The sequence below is a fragment of the Tenrec ecaudatus genome, chromosome 8 (assembly GCF_050624435.1).
Source record: "Tenrec ecaudatus isolate mTenEca1 chromosome 8, mTenEca1.hap1, whole genome shotgun sequence".
NCBI lineage: Eukaryota > Metazoa > Chordata > Mammalia > Afrosoricida > Tenrecidae > Tenrec > Tenrec ecaudatus.
The window spans coordinates 122,505,436-122,530,286 of NC_134537.1; the positions used below are offsets into that span (position 1 = coordinate 122,505,436).

Here is a 24,851-nt window from a genome sequence, read left to right on the forward strand (position 1 = left end):
TTTCTCTTCAATTAAATGTCTTTGATTCAGCTTGGCTCTGTTTTGCAACGTTGCAGTGGACTGATTACATGATAGTACCTCAGAGTATTCAAACAAGACAATTCACTGTGGAAATTAAGCGGAAGGTCAGACAAACATCCTTTTCTGCACTCCCTTTGTCTTCAGCCCCAGAGAGAAGGACATCCCCGGAGAACAATTATCAAGGACAGACATTCAGGATGTTGCTTCCTGTGTGGGTCAAGTCCAAGTCAGGGCTTACATATTTCATAAGCTTTACTTATGTTTAGTTAAATGGGTCATCCTTGGACCATCTTAATCTCTTAAATTTAACACAACTTTAAAACTATGTTTCCACTTATCTTATTTTTCTTTGCATTCACTCATTTTAAACTGAGGCCGTGTGTTGAACTCCATCGTAAGCAAGTGAGCACCTGATAAAGAAGGCACCATTAGTTTCTGATCTACTTTTCACAAACAGGCGATCTTGATTTATAGAGAAATATTTTTATGAAGAATTGAGAATATCAAAAGACAGCATACAACGTGCCTCAATGATAGCTGTTTTTATTGTTTTACGATGACAACAAAAACAGAACCATTTCACAGTTAGCAAACCATGCTAAATGATATAAAAGCAAACAAACACAGCAAATAACACTAGACAGAGCGCCGTAAGACAATTGTCTCAGGTGTCAATGGTTGTAGACCAGGACACTGAAAAGCTACCTCAAGACATTCATGTTGATGGGGGACTTTAGACTCTTTCAGAACCAGTACCATGATGGAAATTTTTTCCTCAGGCATATGTGATTTTTGTCCTGAGAATATTGACTTATTTCCAACAAAGTTTTCAGACATGATTTCTCAAATCCCCCCTAACTTCAATAGACAAGGGAGCACTTGGACCCAGAAGTTAATTCGACCATTACATTTTCACTCTCCCTTATATTTTAACACCAGAACTACAAACGTTTTTTAAAAAGTGATTCCTGTCCATTTCAAATAATCAGGCTGTTTTATTGTAAATAAGAAATAAAACTTTAAAAGTAATCATCCTATAGAAGGGCTTGTTTATGGCTCATTTATGGTAATGTGTGCTCTGTGGATTTATTATGCCATGATCATCATTGATATTGTTGAGGTATACAAAGAGGCTGCCCATCATCATAATTTTAAAGATCAGGCGTGAAAGAATCCCAGTGGGATCAGGTGGTTTGGCTGATGCCACCTCTTGAGTCGGTGACCAGGGAAGGAAATGGCTTTATCCCCACAAAGTTAATCTGCTGATTAACCTTCAGAAAATGTGTTTCCCTGCAATGCTGTTAAGTAAGAGAATAGTTTCTTCTAACAATTCCTGTAACAGAAACCCAAATACCAAGAAACTATCAGTAAGTATTTATTAAAGTTTTCGTTTAATTAACTAACCAAAACGAATTACAAATGTTTCTGTTTTCCAGTGTACATATATTCAAGTGACATGTAGCATGTGGCCAAATCCACACTGAGATAGGCACCAGAAGACAACAACTTTTCAATTGGGAGGAAAAAAAGACACTGTATTGACCCTGTTTAAATATGGATCTATATTTTACTCTTTTCTAATTGATATTGCATTATGCCTATTAAAACAATCATCTTCCATTTGATCATTAAGTGCATCCCTCCAAATATCAAGAACATTCGCATAAATCCGCATGCAACTCTCACTTTTCTTTAAATGAGAGATCTCTTAAAAGTTTTAAATTGTACCGGGTCATGGTAACCAATTTGTTTTCAGCAGTTAAACATGGTCTATGATGACAAGCTCCGTGCATCGGGATCAAGGGGCAGGCTGGGGATGGGGTCGGCTACCGGTAGGCTGCTCACTGCGAAGTCAGACCGTGCAAGTCTCAGTCTCTCCACAGGAGGAGTGCCGGGCTTTCTACTGCTGCACAGGCCTGGGAAACCCACGAGGGCAGTTGGACTCTGCCCTAGACAGTTGACGTGAGTCAGAATCAACTGGATAGCAGAGAGTTGGGGACTTGAGGAACAAGGGGTTTCCGATAGGGAGATTTGTTTCCAGAGATGAGATACAACTGTGACAGGATAAAAGAGTCAGCAGAGTTACATTGTGTTCGAGCAAAAACTCTCACTTACCACGGAACTTTTGAAACTGGAAAAGTTACTCGTAAATTAACCTTTAAGTAAATTTAAAGTACTGAATTTCTGGATCCAAGTGCGACTTGCAATTTATGATGAAATGCACTGATGCGTTCTTTCTGCACCGGCCAGCTCAAGATGCAGCGAGACTTAAACATTCCTCTTCGCAAACAAAGTGCATGGTTCAGTTTATAATCTGGAATCTCCTCAAGAAAGACCAGTATAATGGAATCCAGATTTTGTTCAATAGCTTGCTGAACGGCATGGTGCACTTTGAATCTAAATTTACAAAAACCAAAACAACAACAGAAAAACAAGTTAAGTTACAGAACTAATATCCAAACTTCGAGATAATATATTCTTGTAAAAATTTACTTTAGTCTGTTACTTACATTTTCCCCTTAATTTTATTTGAAAAATCCCTTAGCTCTTAGTAATAAAAACCTAAGATGGTTATTTAATACTAGCCTAATGCCTATTGGTAAGTTAGATTGAAACACAAACAAGCATTTAGAATTTCACAATATCCACGCACCTTTTGCACAACAGATCTTGCAATAGATTCTGTGTTATAACAAAAATAATTTTTCTGCTTCTTCTGATGCTATTGACAATTGCTTCGAGTTCAAGGGCACCTGCCTCAAAATCCCTTTCTTCCAAACAAAATTTGAGCGATGGGTCATTTTCTTCCATGGAAGAGAAGTGCTGCCAGACCCAATCCTTGTCTTTGTGGGCATGGATTACATAGGCCGCGTATTCAAACAGCTCTGCCTTGTTGTCCACCTCCTTGAAACCCAGAATGCGATGCACTGAAACATTCCAGTAAAAAGATACTCTCCAGCCCTCAAAATGGACGAGCAGTACTGTGACTATAAAAAGCAAGAGGGTGGTGGTAGTTATGATGAATAGAAGTTTGAACGGAGCACTGTCTTTGCAGGTGGACACATCAAAAAGCGTGATTGGGACCCCATGATATTGGGGTGGAGTATTGCAGAGATAGTAATCTGATAGCCCAGAGATATTCGTATGGGTTCCATTGATCCAATTAACAAACCAGGCAATACTCTCGCACGTACAATCAAATGGATTAAACCGCATATCTAAGCTAATCAGGCTCTTGAAAGGTGTTCCAAAAATATCTTTGTTAACTGATGTGATAAGATTTTTCTGGAGATTCAATGACTTCAGGGAGACCTGGTTGTCAAAGATGGAGGGTGGGAGTACGTTTAAATTGTTCAGTCCTAAGTCGATGCTCTTTAACGCAGACAAATCCTTGAAGACCTCCTCTGGGATTTCGTCAAAGCCGTTAGACTGTAAATTAAGGATGTGGAGGTGAGGAAGACCCTTCAGGAAATAAACGGCACCACCAGGGTTGGCCCGTTTCCAGAGCCTTGCTAAGTTGTTGTGCTGCAAATCCAGAATTTCTAGTTTGCCAAGCCCCTCCAGCATTGCTTCATTTATGTTGGCTATATTGTTATTACTGAGATCCAGAATGGTCAAGTTGTGAAGCGAGTGGAAAGGCGAGGGGGAGATATCCACATTTCTACAGGCCACCCTACGAAGCATCAGTCGTCTGAGACTTGGAACCAAGGCAAAGGAATTACTAGACAGCTGTAGGTACCTGTTAAAGGAAAGGTAGATTTCAATGATATTTCCCAGACCTCGCCATTCCTGGCCTGTGAGCTCTTGCCCAATTTCATTAATGCCAAGGTCGAGTATCTGTAGGTGGCCCAGCCAAATAAAAGCACCACTCTCTATTTTTGAGATCTTATTTCTGGTTAGGTTGAGCATGAGTAAAGGAGAGTCAGCAAGTGATAAAAATGTTTCATTTGTTAAAACTGGCAAGCTTGCAAAGGAGTTGGATAGCCTCAAATATTTCAGACTTCTCAATCCCGTGAACGTGTTGCTCTTTATTCCTACGATACCGTTATCTTCCATGTTAAGGTCTTCCAAAGAGTTTAGGCACTGGAAGGAAAAATCATCAATCTTGGGAAGTGCAGCAAGAGAAGTACTTTGCTTAGCAAAAAATCGCTTTAAATTCAGGGATCTCACATTGAACAGCCCATAAAAGGAGCGAGAGGACAAGTGTCCTATATTATTATACTCCAGGTTGAAATATTTCAAATGTGGAAGCCAAGCGAATGAATCATTAGTGATCGCAGTTAAACTGTTAGAGGAGAGGTCAAGCATGGTGAGATTTGTCTCCTTCAGCCCAAGAAACGTCGTGTTGCTTGTTCTGGAGAGCTGGGTGTTGCTCAGAGAGAGATGCCGAATGCTCGTGTTTGCTAGTTCCACACAAAGCTTCTCCACGAGATTGGAGCCCAGCTGAGCATTGTTTAGAGAGAGGCCAAATAATTTCCCGATGGCATGAAAACACCCTGGAGAAAACTGAAGTGAAAAACAAACAAACACCAGAAATTAATACGGCTCAAACTCAAAGGCCTGTGCCAAAGCCCCGCAAAGTTTAAACACAATTCCCTACCGCATTAGTGCGTGCATCACATTTTACCCACTCCGCTCATGCAGACCTGTCCCGACCAGGTCTACCGCCCTTCCCCTGAGCCTGGGCCCATGTCCTCCCTAGCCACAGGTCAACGTTTGCTCAGTATTTGCCTCTTCAGTTTAGAAGTCACGTCCTTAGGGGCTTTCTCTGACCTATCAGGGTTAAGTTAAATCTCCTGGTGAATTTCATTTCATCCCATGGAGCACAACTATAATTATTCAACTATTTGTAAATTCACATTGGGGGGGCGTGGGGGGCTACTGTTTAGGTCTTGGTCACAACTCTTCTCAGCGAGCAGCGTGGAAGAAAGGAGTGAGTGGGCTTTCTTAGAAAGCAGTGGTTCACAATTTCCCTTCTACCAGTCTTGAAGGTTACAGCTCTTTAAAATACTTTTCTGTGAAGCTTTCTTCAGATTTTATTTCAGTATGGTGTTTACAAGCACTCTTCCACCCTGCCCCCATTCTCTTACCAGATACCTTGTGTTGAAACAGGAAAGGGGAAGTCAGGGAAAAGGAACCAGAGAGGAGAGGAGGAAGTAATGAATGTCTGCCAGTCAAACCCATGGGGGGGGGGGGGGGCATGGAAATTCTAACTGCTAATGTGTGGCCTGATAATAGGGAGAAAAGAGAAATATAAAAACATATGGTTGGTTGTGAATGGAATGAATTGACATGCAAATTACCTGGTCGGCTAATTTTCAGCCATAAAAATTAAGCTACTGACCGCATCTTAATGACACAGTTGGTGCTCATGAAATGATATTAATTTTGAAAATCAGGATACTTCATCAAATTCAGAGGGGCTCAGGTTCAGCTGGGTGAGAGCTCAGATTAACCACTTAATCTTTCTTGATTGCAATGTACTCTTGTGTAAAATGATTTTTAAAAATTGGTTAAACTGGTGATATAAATAAATTTAAAAATAATTTAAGAAACCAACTTGGCCCGGTGCCTGGCACCCAGTGAAACCCTCTGTGAAGGTTAGCTGTTGCTGTCATTGATTGTCTTTATCATTGTTTGGGGAAGAAAACTGGAGGGATGCATGGGGCCATGCTAACAGCAGTGGTCTCCGGATTGTGGGCTTCTGCATGATTTCTATTTGCTTCTCATTATTTACACATTTGCCAGGTCTACAGTGTATGTTCAAACCGGAACACAAGAGCTGCTTAAAAATGAGAAGGGTAGCATCCACCAAACAGTTATGTCCTCAGACTTATTTTGGGTCCAGCCTCTTTTTACATTTGAAACAAAAATCAGGCAAATAAAAACATATCATTTTATTAAGAATTTCAAGGTCCTTATAGGAGCCCCGGTGGTGTAGTAGTTCTGGATTGGGCTACAATCACACGTTCCACAGTTCCAAACCACCTGCTGCTCCACTGGAAAAAGACTGGGCTTCCTCCTCCTACAAACAGTTACAGTCTCCAAAATCCACAGCGAGTTACTGTGAGACAGTGGTGACTTGACCTCAGTGAGTTTGGTTTTATAACCTATAAAGGAACCCTGGTGGTGTAGTGGTTATGAGTTAGGCTGTGATCCTCTAGGAAATAAAAAGTTCCTTAGTTCGAAGCCACTGGGCACTCTGAGGGCTTTCTACCCCTGTAAAGGACTAAGTCTCAGAAACCTGTGGGGACAATTCTACCCTGTTCTATAAAGTCACCGTGTGTTAGTGAGTTTCTGATTGCCTATAAAAATAAAAGGTGTGTAAAATACAGATTACATGGATATAAAATACTCAGCTGAGATCATAGACCCAAGAAGATGGTGAAAGAAAGGGTTTAAGAATCATATACTGCTAGTTAATTCCACCCCACTCCCCATAAGGTCCTGCGCCCCCAGGCCCAGCCACTCATTCCCTTAAGGGATTTGTTATGGATAAGACCTCTGTATGCTCTACTATATTCATGGATAGAGTTGAAGCACAAATACATACATGTGCACATTAGCCATTGTCAAATATATATATACATATACATATACATCCCTAAGTGTCGACAGACTAAATAGCTATCCTGTAGCAATGTTCTAGAGCATGTGTATATGCTCCTATGTGCGTGTGTGTGTGCACGTGTGATTAACAGCCAACTGTTGCGAATATGACTCAAGTGCAGTGTGTGAATAGCTTTAGTTAAAAAAAAACCCTGTACAGAATGACTTGTAGCTACTTACCACTTTTGAGTGCTAATCTGACAGACACTCCTAAGTTCTTCACCTCACAGTCTTACTGAGGGAGTGGTATTAGGACGCCACATTTAAATCTGAGCAAATACGATACAGGGGCCTTGACTACCTTGTCGGATTTTGTTTATTTATTTATCATCTAACCAGACTCTCAAACGTGTGCGCCTCACTCTCAGGCAGCTGTAATCCTTCCAGAAAGTCTGCGGGGCACCGAGTGATCTTCCGGCTATGCAAGAGAGGAAACTCAGACGGAGCAGCTAAAGGGTGTCATCAAAATCAAAGACCAGACACGTGGTGGAGAGGGACTCAGTCCACCCCATGTGTAGGCAGAGCCCCAGCCCTTAGCTGCTAGGAATACTCTTCCCGCGAGAGCGGTGCCATTGGCCCCGCCCTAAGCTGTGTGGGTGAGGGTCACCGGCTCCTTCCTCTGTGGTCTTTAGATTCCCGCTGCCGCTGTGACACAGTGAGACGGTGCCTGCACCCAGAGGTCGGACACATACACAACGTTACCCCACTTCTTACCTCTTTAATTTGATTCGATGACAGCTCTAATTTGGTTAAAGAAGAATTGCCAAGGAAATCAAGTTCTTCACCTCTTACTGCATGGATTTTATTATTTGACAGGGAAAGCTCTTGGAGATTTTGCAGTTGGAGCTCAGTTCCTAATTTTGTAGATGATAAGCCATTATGAGCTAAATCTAATTTGATTAAGTTCTGAGGGGAAAATAAAGGCATGCAAGTTAGAGTCGTTTCATAAAAATGCAATTTAAATATACAAGCATCTATATAATAAATGTCACAATAGCACAAGTGTAGTATTTGTACTATGTACAATTGTATTATCTCCATTTTAATATAGACAGCTAACAGTCGGAATAACAATTTGTGTCATGGGAAAATCAGTGAGGACTTAGTTTCTTATTTCAAAAGTAAAGGCCCTTAATCCCAGCAAGAATTTTCATATGATGTAATGACGATTCGGGTGGCTTATCAAATATGGATCATATTTGGGACTTAGAACAGTTTTTAAGGACAAGAAAAATATTGTCTTGAAGAAGAACGCGAAGAACCTCGCTGCCTGATACAGTGAAAGAGCCACCGCTCCGTGAGTGTCCCATCATATCGGTTTGCTTCATTAGCACCTTGAGAGGATGGGACTGCGTTATGTTTGAGCATGTAAGTTTCACAGGTGAGCGAAAGCTGCTGGCTATTATAGAAACATTTAATGCACCTCTCTAAGAGAGAATACGACTTCTGTTAAGAGGAAAAATTCTTTTCACTTAAAAATCAGGTCAGATTCTGAGGGCTTTAAGTCCATAGCTATTCTGTCCACCTGAGAATCCAAGAAGGAGCCACCCCAAAAAAGTTTGCAAGTGCTGGTAAGCAAAGCTTGTAAGTAAATGTTTGCCAGCGTTTTTCAATGTGCACATTATTCCTGACCCAGGAATGTCTAATATTTTACAATGACGGTAACTGAGAAACTTGAAAATGACATTGGTTTAAGAAAAACATTTAATAATTGTTTTATATTTGGAAGTAGATCCCTGGGTTGGGTTTTTTTTTCCTTTTTTTTTTCTCTCTCTCTCTCAAATTTAAATCTCATGGGAAGTGGTTGACCAGGAAGAAATGGCAATCCAATCATATTGTGGAGGGAATTTCTCAATCACAGGAAGACTGAGGCTTTCGTGGCTACACCGCTTGCATACTAGCTCAAAAGGGTGGACGTCTGAATCCACTGGTTGCGCTAAAGGAGAACCAGACGGCAGCCTGCTTCCATACAGATGCTCCGGCAAAAATGCTAACCGACTGCCATGGAGTGGATGCCAGCTCAGAGCAGCCCCCTTAGGACAGAGTGCCCCAGGGGTTCCCAGGCTGTGGCTCTCAACAGAAGCAACTGCCCCATCTTTCTCCCGCGGAGCTGCGGCGGGTGCTTTGCACTGCCATGGTTTACTGAGTGATGGCTTCCTGGATTTCTCAAACAGAGAAAGTGATTTTTAGTGGAATAACTTACTTTGTCATTGTTGAAATTCGCTAAGATTATTCGAGGTCAGGATTTAGAAACTCTTAGGATGTTGGACGTTTTTTCAGTACTCCAGATATTGAAACAGCAACTTTCCCAGCTTATTTTTCCTGTTTTCTCATGGGATAGTCCTATTGTTTCCTGACAATGCTCTCTAGCTTCTGCGGCTTAGGTTTGTTTCTCCTGGTGAGAAGCTAGAGAGGTAGATTCCTTTTAAATAACCATTAAAACGGGTTCAGACTTCATTTTCTCTCTTGAAACCCATTTCCAATCCTAATCAAATTGGGTGTCTGACCACATGTATCATTGGTGTAGATTAGATGTTTTCTGCTTCACCTTGATGCTTACATCTTAAGAGTAAGGATAGATAAAACAAAACAAAAAAAAACACTTGAAAAATACTTGACATTAGATGACATATCTTTCTCTATTAAAGGGGCTAAAGTTCTATTCTTCAGTTTCATGCATAGGCATTAAATCTAAAGATAGATACGTGGTTCAAAAACTTAATATTTGATAACATTCATTTTCTCTTTGTGTATCAAAATGTACATTTTCCCCCATCTTACCTTTAGGTCTTTAAAGGGGTTATTTTGAATTTTCTGTATTGAGTTGGACATTAAATGGAGCTCCATTAAATTCCCGCAGAAGGTAAAGGTCTTGTCCGAGAGGTGAGATAGCTCATTATGTTGCAGGTTCAATACTTGCAACAAGGGGAGCTTTTGGCAAAGTTCTGACTCCAGTTTTGAGATGGAGTTAAATCCTCCATCCAAGATTCTCAGTTGGCTGTATCGTGTGAAGTTGGCAGGTGGTAATCTTCTGAGCTGATTGTGGGTAAGGTTCAACACTGTGATGTTTGCAGGGAGATCATCTGGCACCTGAGCCAATTTCAAGTGACTGCAGTCAGCGACTTCATATCTGATAGCACATTTATTGGCAGAGGATCGACAGAAAATCCAAAGGGGCAACAGTCCCGCAAAGAAGTAGATTCGATAAGACAAAGCCTGCCTCATGATTCCACCCTCTGAAAGAAACACAAAAAGGAGGCAGTAGTAATCAAGCACATTTCCATACTGCATCACTACCAAAATCCTTGTTAAATATAAATATATATATTTAAACATACGATTTGTCAAGCCCCCTTCATTATTTTTGTAAAAATATGGAATAATTAAAACAGTAGAGTAAAAATTAAATAAACAAACACCCCACTCAATCTTCCTTTCTACCCTACTTGCAATCTCTCAAAGTAAACTCTACTGACAGTGTCTGCTTTCAGTTTTCATGGTCATTTCCATCGCCTGAAACAAGATGCTTGCGTTCAATACTTAAATTTGATGCTTTGGTGGAATGGGAAGTCTTAGGCACCAATCATAGAAATGCAAGAAATTAAGATTTTTTAATGGAGGTTTTATATTAAGCAGAGTTTTTAAGGAACTCATATTCACCACAAATAAAAAATGAGTGTAGTTGAATGCAATACAGGGAGAAAAACAGACAAGTAAGTCACCTTTGAATGCAGGATTTGTTTCCTTTATACTAAATGTATACTCTTTAAGAATTATACGTATTTACTTTTCTGCCTACATAGTTTAGAACTATGACTTCTAAAATTTGTAATTCTACAATTTTGTTGTTGAAAAACATTTTTTATTTCTGTGGTATTAAAATAAGCGCTCCCCTTCTCCATCATATTCTTCGTCACTTGAGCAATTTGGACGGATGCTCCCACCGCTGGCGAATGTCTATCATTTAGCATGGAATCCATTTCACTGCAACATCAGTGCTTTATGGGTTTCAGTACGTTTTTCCTTGAAACCTTTTTATTTCAGTCAAATGTCTCCTTGAGTAATTTTTAGTTTTTAAAAATGTGTTTAGGAGATGTCTTACTTGTGTAGTGCTGCTGAGACAGAAGTACCACAGGGATGGCTTGAGCAAACAGACGTTTGTTTCCTCCTAGGTTAAGAGGCGTGCTGTTCAACAGGGAGCCAGATCCCGGGTAAGGCTTTTGCTCTCTGGAAGAAGGTCCTGTTCTGCTGAGCTCCTGCTTCCGGGTGATGTCCACATGCTTAGCATCCATCTTCCCTCATCTTCCCTTGTTAGCTGGCACTTAAATTCTTTTACAGCTATCTCAAAAGACTCTGATCCACTGGACACTAAGCCTGTTTTAATAATTTAACAAAGACATCCCATTCCGGAATGGGATTATCACCCCAGGCATCAGGGGTACGTTTACAACACATCTCATTGGGTTGCTATGAGTGTGAAGGTAGTGGGTATGGTTGGAGTTTTGGTGTTCTGGGGGGAAATAATTCAATCCATTGTAGGAGGCTTTCTTTCAAAGTTACAGCATGTCTGCTAGTTTTTTGCATCATGTTTTTGGTGTATAAGTAATTAAGGGTTCAAAATAATAACTTTTCTTTAAAACACTTTTCTATTGTTTTCTTGTCTCCAGTGTTGCTGGAGGCAAAAAAAGTTTGAAGTTCACTTGATTTCCTCCTTTAGAGACCATCCTCCTTTTCTCTTTAAAATTTTTCAGCGTCGCTCCTTGGTAACGTCAAGTTCCACAAGGCCATTTCAAGCTGCTTATTTCCTTTAAAGCTTTATGCTCTATCGTGTCCGGAAGGGCGTGTGTTTTCCTGACATCTGAAAGTAAGTGTTTCTCTTACATTTTTAAAATTGTTTTTTCTATGATTAGGTGAACCGTTTCCTTTTCTCCATCTCCAACGCTCTCTCTTTGGGAATCACTTCTCGGTGGATACTGGCCTTCCTATGCATTCTGTTTGTAAAGCGCCTTGCATATACTTCATCTTTTATTTCTATGCTCTTTGTATTTGGTGTTCTGAGATATAACCTGGAATCACTGAGCAATGCAAACTGTTAACACCCATCAGTTAGAAATCTGAGTCCATCTAGAAGTGCCTTCCACCTCTTGCCTGACAGTTTGTGGCATTATGGCGGCTTGGGTGTGGCTGTGAGGCCGGAAGCGATGTCACTGTGTCCGAGCTTCAAGACTAAGGACAGACTGTGGAGGAGGAGTCCCAGTTCGGAGGAACCAGCCATGGAAAACCTTCTGGATGCGATCAAAACATAATCAGATCCAGGAACCCTCATGAAAAGAGGCAGATCACGGTTGGTATCAGAATCAGAAGATGAGCCCTTTAGGTAGGGGAGCACTTGAAACACGACTGAGGAGGAGCTGCCTTCTGAAAGCAGTGCCGTCATATTGACGTGGATGGAGTGAAACCTGGGCGGGGCAAAGCCTCCGGGACCTTCATTTGCTGCCTACGTGTTCCATCTGTATGCTGAGCATCCAAGAAGCTAGACTGTAGGGAAGAGTATGGCATCAGAACTGGAGAAAGGCTCGAAGTCTCTGAGGCAACGTTGTTACTGGAAGCAAAGCCAGCGGCCTGGAAGTCCTGACTGATGAGGATCAAAGTCTACAGCCTTCAGCATGGATTATATCTCACCACAAAGGCAAGCAAAACCGAGCAACTGGTCCACATAGCTTGTACTCTAAAGATGCACCGAAAGAATGGCAGTCGGTCTGCTCAAGAAGTCCACGCTCGTCTTCGTACCTCCATAATCACCGCAGCTTTGGTTTGGTGGGTACGCTCCGATGTGATTCTCTAGCCAGCTTCCCGAGCCTCAAAGCACTTAGATATTTCAAATAATTGAGGCCATACTCAGACTATGGAGATGCATCAACAATAATGATATTCACATAGATCTGCTATAAAGACTGAGACCACGTTATTCAAGAGCAATTCCAGATACATTTGAAAGAATAATATTATCCTAGGTGTTAAATCTTAACCAAACATTTTCTGTACATTTAGAATTATCCTAATATATCTTAAAATCTGGCAATTTTATTTACATGCTAATCTAGTTATTACAAACAAACAAAATCCCTCTGGCTTCTCAAAATTAATATTTCCATATTCTGGTTTTGAAACTATTTTTTTAAGCTACACACAATTTTTCTATTCATAGGGGATGAAAAATGTCACAATTCAGGCCAGTAACATTGTAGTGGCCTGTTCAGTGAACTGTCCGGGACATGTGAGGGTCTAAATGCCTCATCCTTGATACAAGGGGAACTACTTCTATAGACATAGTAGACAACCTTCTGTGTTATGGATTGAATTGTGCCCCTCCCCCCCAAATTTGCCTTGGTGTTTTAGCTCCTAATTCAGTTCTTCATCATGTTAATCAGAGTGTGTCTTAGTAGATTACTCTTTGAACTGCTCCCCAAGAGGTCAGCCATTTGAAACCACCAGCAGCTTCACTGGGAAAGAGGAGGCTTTCGAGTCCTGTAATACACACACAGCCCTGGAAACACAGAGGGAAGTCTGCCCTGTCCTATAGAGTTGCTACGAGCCAGAATTCATTCGATGGGAGTGAGTGTTTTGAGTTAACCCAACCATTTCTTGCTTATGAAGAACAACATGAGTAGAGAGCACAAATGGGGAAGTGGGTGCTACCAGATGACCATGGAAACAAGGAACCGAAGCTGAAAGAGACAAGAAACTTCTCAGGCCACTGTGAGAGGGAGCCTCCAGCAGCAGGCAGTGCCCTGCGTGTGAGTGCTCAGCCTCCACAACTCTGAGAAAACAAGACCTTCTTCTTTTAAAGATGGCTTCAAGTCACCTCCCTGCAGGATTATTGTTGTTGTTATTGTGTTTCATCCTGGCTCTAGATAGCCAAGACACCCATTAGGTGTTTGAGCTCTTCAATATCTCAAAGATGTGATTTTAAACTGGAATAAATTGTGGTTTCTCCTATTTCAGGTTACATTTTCTCCAGCTATCCGTAAGGTGTGATAAGTCAGAAAAATAAAGGAATTCCTATTTAACATAACAGGCACAACCAAGATATATGTTAGGATGAAATGCTCTTTGTGTTCTGCATATTGAGCATTGTGATGGACTGGGTGGTGGGTTAGACATTTTCTTCAAACAATGTTCATCTCTTGTCATGACCCAACTGCTCAAGGGCAGAGAGAATGTAGGATTGAAAGTGGTACATCCCAAAAGTCAGGGGCCAGTTCCCCCGGCCTCTCTCTGAAAATCTCTTTTAAGTTTGTTCTGGTTTTTAATAATCTCCTTCCAAGGGCTTTCTACCTTCACAGTTCAACCCACAGGTAGAGTTCCTAGAAGGTATGCTGTTCTTACTCCACATGACAGTTACCTCTCCTCTTCCTCTGCACGGGCTGGACACAGGGATGGAGACTCAGAGAGAGAGCAAATCCGCTTACAAAGCAGGTCCCTGAAAGACAAAAAGACATTTCCCGGATCTAAAGAAAACCTCATTTCATCAGCTGGAAAAGGCCCAAGTGCTAGGCAGGATGAATTAAAAAGGAAAGAACACAGGTAAAATAAGGTGAAATTTTGGAATTATGAGCATTCACAAAATATTTAGAACTCTCTAAATGGCTTCCAATGGAAGGAGATCTTGGTTGGTATGAAACTCCTCATCAACATGGACCACTAAAAATCAATGGATTTTCAAAACATTGGGGGAAATTCTTTCGAATACAAAATTTCATATGCAGCTGAACAATCAAAAGCTGAGGGCAAATGAATTTGTAGACACATAATGAGTCACTCTACCATCTGTCAGCTGATTGTAGGGGGAGATTTTTGTTTTGCTAGATGCCAGAAGCTATGCTGTCAATATTTCAAACATTAGTAATGTCAACTAGGGTGAGTAGCTTGCAGGAAAGCTTCCAGACTAAGACAGACTAGAAAGAAAGGCCTGGAGATCTACTTCCAACATTCAACCAATGAAAATGGACCGATATACTCTCTTTCTACTGTAGAACTTAACCATAAAGCTTTTATAGAACACAATTGTATCCTAGTTCCAGAAAATAAGTCTTTTCCCTTAATTTTTTCCCTTTTATTTCACAAATTCATCACTATGTTCCTAGTCGTCTTCTTTCCTGGTCTCTTATGTCATCTTCTCTTCAAGCTTTCTTTAAGCAACCCGATGGCCTTGTCTCTTGGGTTGCCCTCTACTTTCTGAACACACTATCATCGCAGCAGTCCCTGACTCCTCTCTCTCCTACAGGATGGAGAAAAGAAGATAAACAAGTTTTAAGCTCATGGGACATTCTATAAATGCCTGGTCTTGGCAAAAGGGTGCCTTCAGCTTGGCTCTCAGAATTCACCTCTCATAGACCCCCCTTTCACTAATCTCCCTCTCACTGATCTCCCCCTCCCCTGCTCAACCTTCCAATTCCTGGAGCCGGCTCCTCCCGGAGCCAGAATGTTTTCTGAAGATAAGCACACTCTACTCTACCCGTCCTTGGCATATAGATAAGGTCAAAGACCTTCTCTCTTCTGAAGCACCTGTGTGCACAGATCCTCCCCAGTTTGGATCTTTCCCAGCTGTGCCTGCCAGCAGGGGTATAAAGACGCAGCCCAAATTTCCCAAAGTGCGGTTTCAAAGATTCAATCCCCTGAGTTGCTGAATGCGCCCACAAGTCTCCCAATAAAACCTGCTTCTAAATTTTGCCGATTGGATCTTTGGTTCTGTTTCGCACACCGGAATTCCTTACATTCTTGGTACCAAAACCTGAGATGGGGGTGTGGCTCCCCCCTCTTTTGGGGGTCCTCTGAGAGCCCCCCTATCTCCCCAAGGTCTCCAGGACCTTCGGGCGCGGCACTTCGCTTCAACTCTCTAAAGCGTGCTCAAAACCAGCTTGCAGCCCTGGTGAGTCTCCTTTAACTGCATTCCTTTGCATTCCTTTCCTCTCCTGACTAGCTTGGTTTCGGGATTCTGAGCTCTGCCGAGAAGGCAGGGGATTCTCCTTCTGCAGACCCCAGGGGTCGCCGGAGAGTGATTGTCTTTGAGACGTCTTGTCAATCCCTCTCCCTCCCTCCTTTGCCGCTGTCCTAGGCAGGACTCACTCGGGGACGCCTGGGAGCCTCCTGCCTAGACCCGCTCACCCGAAACCCGAAACCTTGCCTCTGCTTTCACTCCCGCTCGCTCATGCTCTCTCTCTCTTTCTCTCTCCCTCTCCCCCTCTTCCGTTTCACATATAGCCTATTGTATCCTGCTCTCCCTGTACCTAGTGGTGCCTTTTCCAATATTTGTACTGTTCATTATAATTCTAGCAGCAGCCACTCCCAACGACTGGACCAGGTACCAGAGGTTGGACATAAGTCTGTTTTACTTTGCTTGGTGTCTTTTGTCCAGGCTCCTGCAGCGTCTGTAATTCCCTCCTCCCTTTCCTTTCCTCCTTCGGCTCCAAACTCACCATGGGGGCAGGACAATCCAAGATTGATCCCGCCATCCTGCTGGGCTGTCTCTTAAAGAACTTCTCTGGCCTGGGATATACCCAAACCTTGCGAAAGAAAAAGCTTGTTTTTCTCTCGCAAGTTACCTGGCCTCAATATCGTCTTGATAATCAGTCTCATTGGCCCCGACTGGCACTTTCAATTTCACAGTTCTGCGGGACCTGGACAATTACTGTAGGAGGACTGGTAAGGATTCTGAAGTCCCCTATGTGCAGGTTTTTTTGGACTTGCATTCCCCCCTCCCATCCCAGCTCTGTAGCCACTGTTCCACCCGTCAAATCCTCTTAGCGCAGGTCCCCCAAACCAGTACCCCCCCACTCTTGGGGAACTACCCGAACTCCTCAGCGTGCCGCTCCCACCACCTTACCAGTCCCCTCCACCCAACTTGCCGCCTGACCGGTCATCCAACAGCTCCCCCCTATCCTCCTTGCCGATCAATTTCGAAAGCTTTCCTCTATCCTCTCCGGTAGCTGCTCACACTCGTTCCCACAGCCCTCCTGCTGCCCTCTACCCACTGAGGGAAGTTGCAGGCCAGGAGGGACTCGTCCGGGTACATGTTCCTTTTTCTTTGCAGGATTTACCTCAAATAAAAACCCGCCTGGGCTCTTTCTTGGCAGACCCGTCTAAGTTTATTATAGAATTTACCTACATTTCCCAAACGTATGATTTAACCTGGGATGACATCCAAGTAATCCTCGCTTCCACCCTAACCTCTGAGGAATACGCAAAGGTGACCAAGGCCGGACGCCAGATAGCAGACAAAGACCACACCATTAATCCAGACGTCCCTCTGGGGGCGCACGTCATCCCACGAGAGGACCCCGGTTGGAATTACCAACCCGGCCGGGAGTCTGACCTCCCACATAGAAATCTCATGCTTAGGTATCTCCTCAGGGGCCTGGAAACGTCTCCAATAAAGTAGTTAATTACAACAAGCTGAGAAAAGTTACACAAATGAAAACCCGGCTCTTTTCCTTAACTGCCTCCAGGAGGCGCTCACCAAATATACCCGTTTAGACCCAGGGTCTAAGAGCGGGGCTTCTATTTTAGCCTCCCATTTCATTTCTCAGTCAGCCCCTGACATCAGAAAGAAGCTAAAAAAAGCTGAGAGGGGCCCTGAGACCCCTATACAGGATCTGGTTAAAATGGCATTTAAAGTCTTTAACGCCTGAGAGGAGACGGCTGAGGCCACTCTCCAGGCGAGGGTCCAACAAATAGTTAACCTCCCTTCCCAAGCCCTGGTAGCAGCCCTAAGGCCGGCAGGCAATCCCGTCTATTGCTGCGCTCCCCAGGGGAGTCAGCGCCTACCGCCAGGAGCCTGCTTCAAATGTGGCCATGATGGCCACTGGGCAAAAGCTTGCCCCAATCCCAAGCCCCCTACCAAGCCCTGCCCGCAGTGCAAACAGCTGGGCCACTGGAAGTCGGACTGCCCGACCCTGGCTCTGCCCCTGGCCCGCAAAGCTGAGGCGCCGAGATCCAGGATGTTCCAGATGCGGAGCTACAAGGTGTGGAGCTGCTGGGATTTAAGGACTGGAGGTCCTGGCTCCTGACTCCGGTAACCCCCGCAGAGCCCAGGGTCACACTCCAGGTAGCAGGTACAGAAGCTACCTATTCTGTAATCCCCTCTCACTCGGGCCCTTACTTTCCCTTCCCAGATCTCTGTGGTGGGGATTGATGGGTCCCCCTCAACCCCCAGACAGACCCAACCGCTGTTTTGCACTTTTGGCAAAACTCCGTTTTCACACTCCTTCCTAGTCACTCCCTCCTGCCCCGCCCCGTTGCTAGGCAGAGATATTGTATCCAAGCTAAAGGCTTCTATTTCCTTTCTAGCCTCCCAACTGCTCCCAACCTCCTAATGCTGATGCTTCATAATCAGGAGCACACCTCCTTGTTGCCCCTGTTGTTTCCTGCCTACCACAAGTGTCGCCAGAGGTATGGGACACCAGCATCCCCTCTGTTGCTTCCCATTACACCCCAGCATTAATTAAATTTTAAAATCCTGAGGTTCACCCCAACCGACCGCAGTTCCCTATTCCTAAAACCCACCGACTAGGCCTAAGATTACTTTTATTGCAAACAAAACTGGAATTGTTGGGCAGATCCAAGCAGAAGCAAGGGAAGAGTTAAAGTTTGTGCATGATCAAGTCAAACTGAGTCAGAAAACTGAGTCTGCCCCCAAACCAGTAAAGAAAGATAAGGAATGTGTTGAAATGCGATGAGGATGTGGCAATGTTAAGAGAAATGTAACGAGGATGTGATGAGGATGTGATGTGATGGAGAAGGTAATAAAGAAGTTGAAATTGTTCTGAGTGATAGCGAAATTGAGAATGTTCTAGGTGGTAAGGACGGTGCGATTGTTCTGGGTAAAACTGTTCTAGGTTTGCAATAAAAACAGAAAAAAGCAGGATGATCTCGACCTTCCATAAAGTTCAGCTTAACCAAATATTCTGCTTCTGTGCCCTGCAGCTTTTGGAAAAAACCACAGCTTCAGCAGATAACTGCCTTTTAACTCTCCAGTGTTAGCTATAAAATAAAAAAGGGGATTATAGAGAATCACTGAGTTTTAACTGAAGTGTATTGGTGACTCTCTTAAGACACTGTGTCTTTATGCTTTCCCAAGTTCCGAAATGCATTAAGGAAAATCAGAACACAGCTTCCCTTGTTAAATAAAATTAGTCTCAAGGAATTGTTTGTGCTTAGAGCAGTTTTATCAGGATGCTGTTGTTACACTATGCAAGCTATATACCCTTGCCTCATTCATATATAAAGCTGTACTTTGGAAATAAAATTGGCCTTTGGATCATCAATCCACTGGCCACTCTTTATCCTCAGGTCGCCACTTCCCTTAGCATTAAGTAAAAACACCACACTGCATACCACCCACAATCCTCAGGCAAAGTGGAAAAAGCCCATAAGAGGCAAATTATTAAACTAGGTCTGCTCACCCCTGTAAACTCACCATGTAACACCCCTGTTTTGCCAGTACAGAAACCTAGTGGACAATCCTGCCTCGTGCAGGATCTCCGCCTGATCAGTGCTGCAGTGGTCCCCATCACCCCTGTGGTCCCTAACCCCTACACTCTCCTTTCCCAATTCCTGCAAGCACTACCCACTTTACCGTCCTGCATCTCAAAAATGCTTTCTTTACTATTCCTATTCACCCAGACTCCCAGTTCCTATTTGCACTCAAGTAGCATAATCCTGTTACTGACTTAGCCCAACAACTTTCCCGCTCCTAGTTCAGTATGCTTTTTTATCGCCTACCTACACTCCAACTTACACTGATCAGGAAAACACCCAGTATTGCTCTCTTCCTCAACAAAAAGAGTGGGTACACAAATATAACTTTGGGAGCAAAGTTACAACAGGAAATAATCATCACCGATATTCACAATCTCTATACATCAGACCAAAAACTCTCTGCAAGTTTCTAACCCCCATATTTCACCCCACTGGACTATGGGGCACTATCAGCACAGTACATGCAAAATGCAACATGTGTACCCTCTCCAATAGCCAGGGAGCTCAACACCCTCGTAAACAGCTCCACCAGATGCGAGGGCACCTACCAGGACAGGACTGGCAGATAAACTTTACCCACATGCCAAAGCATAAGCGGTTTAAATATCTCCTCACTATGGCTGACACATTTTCAGGGTGGATCGAAGCCTTTCCCACCTCCTCTGAGAGTGCAAGCATCGTTGCCACTCACCTTCTTCAAAACACCATTCCTCGTTTTGGCCAGCCTGCTTCAATTCAGTCGGACAACGGCCCAGCCTTCATATCTAAGGTGCAGCAGGCAGTTAGCGCCTCACTGGGCATCAGCTCGAAACTCCACGCAGCCTACCACCCCAGTCTTCTGGTAAGGTTGAGTGAGCTAACTGTCTCATAAAACAACAGCTCACCAAACTCTCCCTAGAACTGCAACTTTCTTGGCCTCAACCATTACCCTTTGCTCTTACTTGCCTTCGTGCGTCCCCTCAGGAGCTGTCCGGCCTCAGTCCTTTCAAAATACTCTACGGAGGACCTTTCCTTTTCTCACCTCTTCCTGCAACTGATTGCCCTCCGTTAGCTTCGTACCTTCCATGCTTGTCCTTGCTCCGCAACATTTCTTAGACATGCAACCAGAAAACACTCGCGTGCCCTTCTTCTACTCCAATGCATCTGCCCAGACATGTAATGTCACCCAAATCCCCTCCAAACCACTAACAGCCCCAGAAAGACTTTTCTTTTGGTGAAACTATACACTCACTAAGCATTTGAACATCAGTTCCACCGCTACCCTTTGTGCCTGCCCGTCACTCTGGTTCCGCAGCTCACTATATACACTCTGGCTGAGTTCCAGGACAAATACATCCAGGTATACAGTCGCCATACTAAAAGAGCACTTCTTCTCCTGATAGCAGTGGGCATCTCCGTAGCCTCAGCAGCAGGTGCAGTAGGACTCGGCGGCGGGACCATGGGACACTATCATCACAGCAGACAAGTTATCCGCATGCTTCCAGCTGGCAGTCAATGCCTCTGCCGAGTCTCTAGCCTCCCTGCAGAAACAAATAACCTCTCTTGCCCAAATCACTTTACAGAACCGCCGCGCTTTAAACCTCAGCACTGCTATAAAAGGAGGAACCTGCCTCTTCCTCCAGGAGGAATGCTGTTATTACATCAATGAGTGGGGAATTGTGGAAACTAGAGTCCAGACCCTCAACAAGCTAAACTGTAAGCTGCAAAACACCAGGTTCAGAACAGACGGATCCTCTTCCTGGTGGAACTCTTCTCTGTACTCCTTCCTAGCCCCCATACTAAGACCCATACTTTTAGTTATAATTTTGTTCTTAATTGCCCCTTGTCTCATCCAGCTCCTGCAAAACCGGCTCCGTGAGATCACCCGTATAGCAGTCCACCAGATGCTGCTGCAGCAATACCAGCCTCTCTACCCTATGCCAGGCCAGGCATTCCAGTACTCTACCTAAAATCCCCTCCCTGGTATGAGTTCTTCGTCCTTGTGTCCACAGGAAGAAGTTACAGAAGAGACTGACTCCGCCCCTTTTCACTATAAAGCAGAGTTGGGTATGCCTGGTCTTGGCAAAAGGGACTCCATTTTGAATCCGGTGCCTTCAGCTTGGCTCTCAGAATTCGCCTCTCATAGACCCCCCTTTCACTGACTTCCCTCTCACTGATCTCCCTCTCCCCTTCTCAACCTTCAAATTCCTGGAGCCAGCTCCTCCCGGAGCCAGAATGTTTTCTGAAGATAAGCACACTCCACTCTACCCGTCCTTGGCATATAGATAAGGTGAGACCTTCTCTCTTCTGAAGCACCTGTGTGCACAGATCCTCCCCAGCTTGGACCCTTCCCAGCTGTGCCTGCCAGCAGGGGTATAAAGACGCAGCCCAAATTTCCCAAAGTGCGGTTTCAAAGGCTCAATCCCCCAACTTGCTGAATCTGCCCGCAAGCCTCCCAATAAAGCCTGCTTCTAAATTTTGCCGATTGGATCTTTGGTTCTGTTTCGTGCCCCTAAATTCCTTACAATAAAAGCACTGGTGCATTTTTTAAAGTTGTTGAACAATTCTTTTTAAAAGTTCCCTGTCTGGTAAGAAAATGAACACTGGAACCTGTGAGACAAGTAATGAACAAAGGCCTCTGTGAGAACTGGCTGGGTGAGCACCTTAGCCTGGAAGTCAGGACCCAGTGAAAATCCGGACACAGGACTATTTCAGAAGATACTTCTGAGACATGCTGACCCGCAGCAGCAGCAGCCCCCCCAAAAGTTTCAGGAACAGAACAGAACAACCAATTACAAAATTGCTTTTCCATCTGCACAGCCCCTCCCCTTTGAAAGGGCCCTTTACAGATAAAATAATAATGTATAAATTATTAAGGGTTCATGAGGGAGAGGGGAAGGGAGGGGAATGAGCTGATTCCAGGAACCCAAGTAGAAGGCAAATTTTGAGAATGATGAAGGCAACGAATATATAAGGGTGCTTTACTCAATTGATGTATGCATGGATTGTGATAAGAGTTGTATGAGCCCCAATAAAATGATGTATATATAAAAAAGGGGCCCTTTAGCAACTAGAAGCATTCTCCTAGAAAATGTCCCTTCTTAACTCTCTAGCGGCGGGGTGGCTGTGGGGAGGCCTGCTTCACTCCTGGAGTGATGGGCATGCTTAGGGTGTCCTCTCCACACCGGAGGGCACCCTCTTCATTTCCTTTGAAGTGACTCTGCTTTCATAAAACTGTGGCTTAACTCTTTGCTGCTATGCCACTGCGGTTGTTCTTGTTGTTGTTGTTGGTGGTGGTGGTGGTGGTGGTGGTGGAGGAGGTGGTGGTGGTGGTGGTGTGTGTGTGTCTGGAGCGTGCTAGTCCCCCTGTGGTTGATAGCCTGGTTTCCAAACATCACAATTCACCCATGTCCTTTTCCTAGTACAGGGTTCTAAAATGAAAGCTTATTACAATTACTACATAAAATGTTTTATAATATAAATTATTATTTTTTTACTACTACTATTACTTTAGGCATGGTACACTATTTCATCCTTGCCAACATCATCCCTCGGCCCCCCTTCCGCGCTTTCCCCCCACAATCTTGCTGACTAATCCTACATAGGGTTCAAACGCCAGCTCCAAGACAGAAACATGTGAACATGCAAGGTACGTCCAGATATTTTCAACATAAGAAATCCCCTTCCAGTAAGAATATGAAATATGTACCTTCGCTTATTCTGATGAGCGCTGGTTTTCCATCATTCAGATCCTAATGCTTTCACCGTGGACGTTTTCATCAGCAAGTTTACGGCAATCTCGAAAGTGAAACTAAAAAGTTAAAACAAAACACTCTTAAGGAGGACAAAGAAAAATATACACACTCTCAGCAGAGGTGCTTCAAACGGTTTCATTAACTGCCTTGTGTTCCTTCTCCTCCCCACGTTTCATTGAATAGGTCACAAGTGAAGCAACGGAGACAGTGCAAAGCGGGGTGGAAGGTGGAGATGGGGGTGGGGGTGGTACTTCACCCCTCGGGATGGGTGGAGCCAGGAGCTTAGGGGTTAAGGAATACTAACCAAAAAACCAAACTCACTGCCATTGTTGCGGATTCAAATAAATGACAGCCACTGGAACGTATGGATAATTTAGAAGTCTTTATTCGGGTCTGACCGGACTGCTAGAATCTGAAAGGGATTCTTTGATTGCAGTTCCAAATCCACATTTCAGTCCATCTTAAAGGCCGAAAAACTCATTTATCACCTGTCTAGGGTTCAAGCAAGCATGAACAGAAGCAGAAAGCAAAATTAATGGATGAATTGTAACTTCGAGAAGAGTAAACATGCATTACAAGGTACATTCCTTATCATAAAAGAAACAATACCCAACTTGATTATGCCATCCTGGTTACCATAACAAAATTATATTGTAACACCCTGGTTATCATGCCAAGGTTAACTACACCATTCAGATGACAACAACATATTGAAAAATAATCAAAACGAACTGCAGTGTCCAGAACCTGGGGACATGGGAGTAAATTCTACAATTAATCACCAGCAGAGACTTTCCCATCAGGGGAGGGAGATGGGGCAGGTCAGCTAGCAGTCAACTTTCTGAGATGGGAGGGAGGAACGGCTAAGTCACTTAGCAGCTGACAAAAATGGGGTTTCTTTTGCTCGTCTCCCTCGCCATCAGTCAATTCTCACGCCAACGGACCCTTTTGGATAGGATGGAAGTGCCCCTGTGAGTTTCCAAGACTAAACATTTTTATAGGAAAGGCTCAGCTTTCTCCAGGAATACTAGCAGAGAATGATTTTAAAATTTAGCCCAAAGTTGATCTGACACTGTCAGAATTGATCAGGACCGAGGTGGGGGGATCCTTAATTAAAACCAGAGGATGTTTTGGTTTGTTTTCTACATATATTATTGTTCTCTATGTTCTTTGCAGCCCTGCGACAATGAACTCAGGAGAAATTAACCTTTTTGATCAAAGACCGGATTCTATTCGCAAGAAGAAGTTGGCCCTAGCAAAGTCACAGTTAAAAGGTGAGTCCCAACTCTTATCTCTCCACTTTCCAGTCAGAACGTGACAGGGAACAAGCTGATAAACAGAACGTTCAGATCACAGCTTTCAATTAGCTTTCTGACTCCAACTAGTTAAGAGAAAATGCTTGTCAAGAAGTACACTCACGTGTTTCCATGATGGATGTACTGTACGTGAATGACAACTGCGGGAGGATTAATGCTGTGAACTGTAGCCACCGAAAGACACGGGCAGAGCCTCTCGGCCAGCTCCCTGCATAGAAACCATGCTCACGGCTTCACATCTCCAGGTGGTTCTTTTTTTACACCCCTATTTTAAGAAACGTGGAAAAGGAAACTTAGAGATGTGAAAGCCTCGCCAAGGGGCCTTCTTCAGTTGCTGTCTGCTTATTTTTAAAAAAAGGAAATAAAACAGACCAGGACAAGTTACAACCTGTTAAGGCGATTCAATCTGCTTAGGAATGAGTAAGGGTGTACGTTGCAGTTTGCCTAAGGAACCTCCCTTAGGACAGAAGAGATAGTGTCACAGGGTGCTGAAATATACGTATGAGTGTGTGTAATATATTACCTATAATTAAACTGCTCTGTCCTTCCTACGAACCTATGCCTTCTGGGTCCTGTCCTCACAGAAAAGGTCCCAGAAAGGACAGTCAGAACCCACAGGTGACCCTGACTT

At 43.7% G+C, this 24,851-nt stretch overlaps 1 protein-coding gene across 2 annotated transcripts; it reads right to left on the minus strand.

Moving 5' to 3' along the window:
- Nucleotides 1–561: 561 nt before the first annotated feature.
- TLR3 (toll like receptor 3) lies at nucleotides 562–23,135 on the minus strand. 2 transcript variants are annotated; one of them, XM_075556795.1, is made up of 6 exons: nucleotides 22,859–23,135; nucleotides 14,036–14,113; nucleotides 9,412–9,866; nucleotides 7,345–7,536; nucleotides 2,675–4,527; nucleotides 562–2,418 (listed from the first exon to the last, which is right to left on the minus strand). In XM_075556795.1, exons 3-6 carry the CDS (start codon nucleotides 9,853–9,855, stop codon nucleotides 2,190–2,192), a joined length of 2,718 nt encoding a protein of 905 aa, XP_075412910.1. In that variant the 5' UTR covers nucleotides 9,856–9,866; nucleotides 14,036–14,113; nucleotides 22,859–23,135; the 3' UTR covers nucleotides 562–2,189. The 2 variants fall into 2 exon arrangements, with proteins under 2 accessions (XP_075412910.1, XP_075412912.1); XM_075556797.1 differs by lacking the exon at nucleotides 14,036–14,113.
- Nucleotides 23,136–24,851: the final 1,716 nt, after the last annotated feature.

What these genes read in the sequence shown, in the direction of transcription:
- TLR3 (XM_075556797.1), bottom strand. Translation starts at nt 9,855, where the DNA reads ATGAGGCAGGCTTTGTCTTATCGAATCTACTTCTTTGCGGGACTGTTG. An exon ending in ACCCCTTTAAAGACCTAAAG is followed by an intron (nt 7,537 to 9,411) that starts GTAAGATGGGGG and finishes TTTTCCCCTCAG; the next exon opens with AACTTAATCAAATTAGATTT. An exon ending in CATCGAATCAAATTAAAGAG is followed by an intron (nt 4,528 to 7,344) that starts GTAAGAAGTGGG and finishes TTTTCACTTCAG; the next exon opens with TTTTCTCCAGGGTGTTTTCA.